A 4,181-nucleotide genomic window follows, 5' to 3' on the forward strand; every position below is an offset into this window, starting at 1 on the left:
ATATAAAGTGGCTAAAAGATGCTTTTACTGTATGACTTTATGTGAAGTGCCCCAGGTGGGTTCTGCCACTCATAATCGCATCTGGCAACAACATGGGCAAAATGTGATGGGTCACCCTGCGAGTGTTCATAAAATCAAATGTCAATAATCCAAGCAGGAATATGTTCCATGTATAATTAAAAATCCTGGAACACTCAGTGTAGACTTGTAGGTGAGGGATCTGGTTTCATCTGTGACTTTTTCTCCTTTCACCTGTACCTCTTCTATATCCGAAGCAATTATATTGTAATATTACTGTGTATCCAAAGACCCATCTCTATTGTATGTAATTATATATTTTTTCCTGCTAGCTCCATGTTACCCCTCACCATTTGGAATGTCAGAGAAGTTCCAAGCATGAATTCATCTTCCCTTCACCCAAGAAGTATCTCAGCACCGCTGGTATCTGTTACAAATGTGCCCTACTTGGTGACAGAAGTTTTGACAGCTGTGGTTTCTGTAGTGGGCAACATTCTTATCTGCTTGGCCATTTTAAATGACCGAAGGCTGCGTACAGTCACCAACAACTTCATCCTATCTTTGGCCACAGCTGACATCCTGGTGGGAGCTGTGGCAATTCCCTGTGCTATTCTCTTGGACCTGGGAGTAGCACGATGCAGTCTTTACTCTTGCCTGCTAATGCTTTGCAACCTTATGACCTTCTCTTTGGCCTCAATCTTTGGACTACTGGCAGTGGCAGTAGAGCGTTACATTTCCATCCTGTGTCCCTTCCATTACCGTGCCCTGGTCACCCCTCGGGTCTCTTTTATGGTTATAATGTGTACATGGATACTAGCAGCACTTGCAGGCCTGATGCCACTGATGGGATGGCGGAAACCTTTCCCTCCTGAAAGTGAGTGCCTATTTAGTAGCCTTATATCAGAATCGTACATGGTCTACCTGATCTTCTTTGGCTGTGTCATTCCTCCACTGGTTGCTATGCTTGTGCTATACGCACACATCTTTCTAGAGGTTCGGAGACAGATACGAAAAATTGCAGAGTGGGAGGTGGATGTCAGCAGAAGGCACAGAAAAAGACGCATTGTGGTCAGGGAGTTCCGTATGGCCTCCTCACTCTTCCTGGTTGTCTTCTGCTTTGTACTTTGCTGGTTTCCCATTCACATCCTCAATGTTGTCCGACTTTTCTGTTCAGAGTGTAGAGTCCCAGAAGATTTGGTTCTCTCTGCTGTTATCCTTTCCCATGCAAATTCTGCCATCAACCCAATCATCTATGTGTTTCGTATGAGGACATTCCGGCGTGCTGTGGAGGCCACTCTATCTTGTTTCTGCACAAATGGGGCTGTAGGAAGCGCTACTGGATCCAGCCTAGCAAAGGAAACCCAGGACCAGAAAGGAGAAGGTAACACCAGAGATGTTCCCCTGCCTGGGAACTAAGCCTTGTCCAGGTGGAGAGGTGTTCACAGAACTGTAAGTCAACATCGTTAGTGGTGGCTAATGAAAAAGGTCATCAAAATTTTTTCCCAACAGTTATATGCCATGCTATATACACAGCATCTAGTACATTCTGCCCTGGGTCAAGTATGTAAACTAGGAAATTGTCCCAGCTTCATCACTTGATAATAAACAAAAGCATTGGAGCCAAGCAATAAGAATTTTCAAAAGTGCTCAGCAGCGACAGTTTCCATGGTTTCTTTTGTGACACTCGGCAGCTTGAACAGTGTCATGGTATGGATGCTGCATATAAAGCACAGATGTTCAGTGCTGTAGTGACAACTTTTGGACTTTAGATTGCAAGCAGGAAAACAATCTTATTATACCCCTAAAGCCATGAAATAAAAAGTCAGCATTGTTGTCATAGACGTCACATGTAGGACTTCAATGCTCACAACAGAGGCTCTATCGGCATAGGGGAGCACAGAGAAGTGCAATAGGAGGAAGACCTTTCAGTGAACCTTTTACATTTGTATGTAACCTGGTTACATTCTGTATGGGGACCCTGATGTGAACAATAATGATCTGCTTGGTCCTACAAATGGCCAATAGAATTAAAAATCACATATTTTGCTTATCTATATTAATTATTTAATTGGTCGCACATTAGGAGATTGCTTTGTAATTCACTTAACAAAACATTTCCTAGAAGCCTAAAGAATGTATTTATCATCTACATTAATTGTCAATTATTATTTGTTTGTTTAGAGTAATATCAGTCAGCACTCTGCTGAAATTCACTATGGCTTGAGTTACCATCATATGAAATCTATATGCACCTTAATATACAGTGTCTCCTATTTGTCCAAAAGGTAACCTCTAAGGCCAATGTTGTGTTAAAAAGATATTGGTGATAATAACGTGATAAATCTTCAGCAACTGAATCGCCCAATCAACTTACCTTCTCCTAAAAACACAAACCTACAGCAGAAAGTCCAATGGTCCATCAAGAGTGACTTTTGTCCATCCTAATCATATTTTAAATGACTTATTTTTCAGAAATAATTCATACTGGAACAAACTTCTAGCAGAGGTAGACTATCAATCAACAATTTACACATGCTTGGGATAGACAAAAGATTATACTATATCATCACTTCCTTGTTGGTCAGAACATTTACCAAGAGTCTGCACCAACCAGATATTGCAATATCACTGGATGATGCCAGTTAAAAAGCTGTAAGGTGTTTATCGCCAGACTGTATAACATCTGAAAAGCTTGAGGTATATCTACTGAATGACTGCAATCAGAGAATTAGGTCTACATATGTCTAAATACATGAATGCTCTGCCCAAATCATGGCTTTTCATACTTGGCTGCTCTCCACTTCTTCATACAAGTAGTGGTCAATAGTTTCATGCTGCATACAAGCAGTGGTGTTCTTGGCTGACAGGAAGAGAGGACATCTTGTGTTAAGCACAGATCCTAGCACAGCATACATGATGCTCAGATAACACCCTTACATAGGTCCATCCTTGTGAGACATTTCTATTTGTGATGCACTAGAGGCGAGAGACAGACATTTTGTAATGATTAGAGGTTCTGTAGGTACAGGGCTAAAAGCTACCAAACATCCCTTTGTAGAACAATCGCACACAAACCATCCATAGAAATATGACAACTCCTATTTATTAGAAAACACCACAGCACATCCAAGAGGTCAATCATGTGGGTACCCCAAATAAACCAACATAATAACCCCCACCTGAGGTGCCAAACGTGAGTACTCATACATTGGAAAATATCACCCCTAACCCATCCTTAATGACAGACTTCTCACAATGGCCCTGGATGGAAATGCAAACATGTGACACAGTATGGGGTAAAAAAAAAAAAAAGAGGGAAATCCTGGCAAAAAGTAGTGGGTGAGAGTCCTGGTGGGTTCGTCATTTCCCAGCCAGCAATGGATTCCGCAGGACAACAATGACACTGTCACCTCGCAGGAACATCTTGGAGATATAGCGGTCCTTGTTTACTGGTTTGGATTTCTTCTTCCCTTTTCCACTTTTAGGAACCTCAGTCCACATTTCCTTCACGTTTTCCAGAACCATATTGCAGTGTCTGTAGAGAAAGCATTGTACAGTAAGATCACAGAAGGAGATGACTACAGAACTAAAAAGTCAAAGGAACAATTCCAGCTAGGATCTGGTAATGTGTACATGGCAATAGTTCAATCTCAGCACACACCAAACCCAGCTCACCCATCACAGAACCAAGCTCACCTATCAAAGGCCTTCACCCGACCCAGCAGCTTCTTATTGTTGCGGCAGTTAATGAGGACCTGTGTGTTGTTCTTGACAGACTGTGTAAGCACAGAGAGGGGCCCCGTGTTAAACTCCTCCTCCTCACGTTTCTGAAGTTCCTCTGGGGTCATCTCACTCTTGGGTTTATTCAGAAGACTCCTTGAGAAAGCAGGGGGAAGGTTTACGAAAGGAAAAAAAAACAGTAAATGGAATAAACCTGAGAAATATCAACAATATCAAAAATATCAATGCTAAACAGAAAGCTCCTCAAGGTCTAGGTAAAGAATCCTGGTAATCCCCCCCCCCTGCATAGACCAGTGGCCACACAAGCTATACAATGAGCTGCTGCAGGCCAAACATCCCCACTTTGGTCTCATCTGTCTAGACCACATTTTGCCAGTAATCTCATGGTTTATTTTCCTCCCCATCGCTCCCAGGTCCCCTCT

The 4,181-nt window shown here is 42.3% G+C and overlaps 1 protein-coding gene and 1 pseudogene across 1 annotated transcript in view; one reads left to right on the forward strand and one right to left on the reverse strand.

Annotated features, from left to right (window-relative positions):
* Window positions 1–369: 369 nt before the first annotated feature.
* LOC140343751 (adenosine receptor A1 pseudogene) lies at window positions 370–1,434 on the forward strand (annotated as a pseudogene).
* Window positions 1,435–3,101: 1,667 nt separating this feature from the next.
* Window positions 3,102–4,181, reverse strand: part of SNRPD2 (small nuclear ribonucleoprotein D2 polypeptide) — a 1,559-nt gene continuing 479 nt past the window's right edge. Inside the window, exons 2-3 of the mRNA XM_072430763.1 lie at window positions 3,715–3,894; window positions 3,102–3,553 (exon numbers count right to left, since the gene is read on the reverse strand). Coding sequence (XP_072286864.1) covers window positions 3,379–3,553; window positions 3,715–3,894 — 355 coding nt within the window. The 3' untranslated portion in view covers window positions 3,102–3,378. The remainder of the gene's footprint in view (window positions 3,554–3,714; window positions 3,895–4,181) is intronic.

This window comes from Pyxicephalus adspersus, chromosome Z (assembly GCF_032062135.1).
Source record: "Pyxicephalus adspersus chromosome Z, UCB_Pads_2.0, whole genome shotgun sequence".
Taxonomy (NCBI): domain Eukaryota; kingdom Metazoa; phylum Chordata; class Amphibia; order Anura; family Pyxicephalidae; genus Pyxicephalus; species Pyxicephalus adspersus.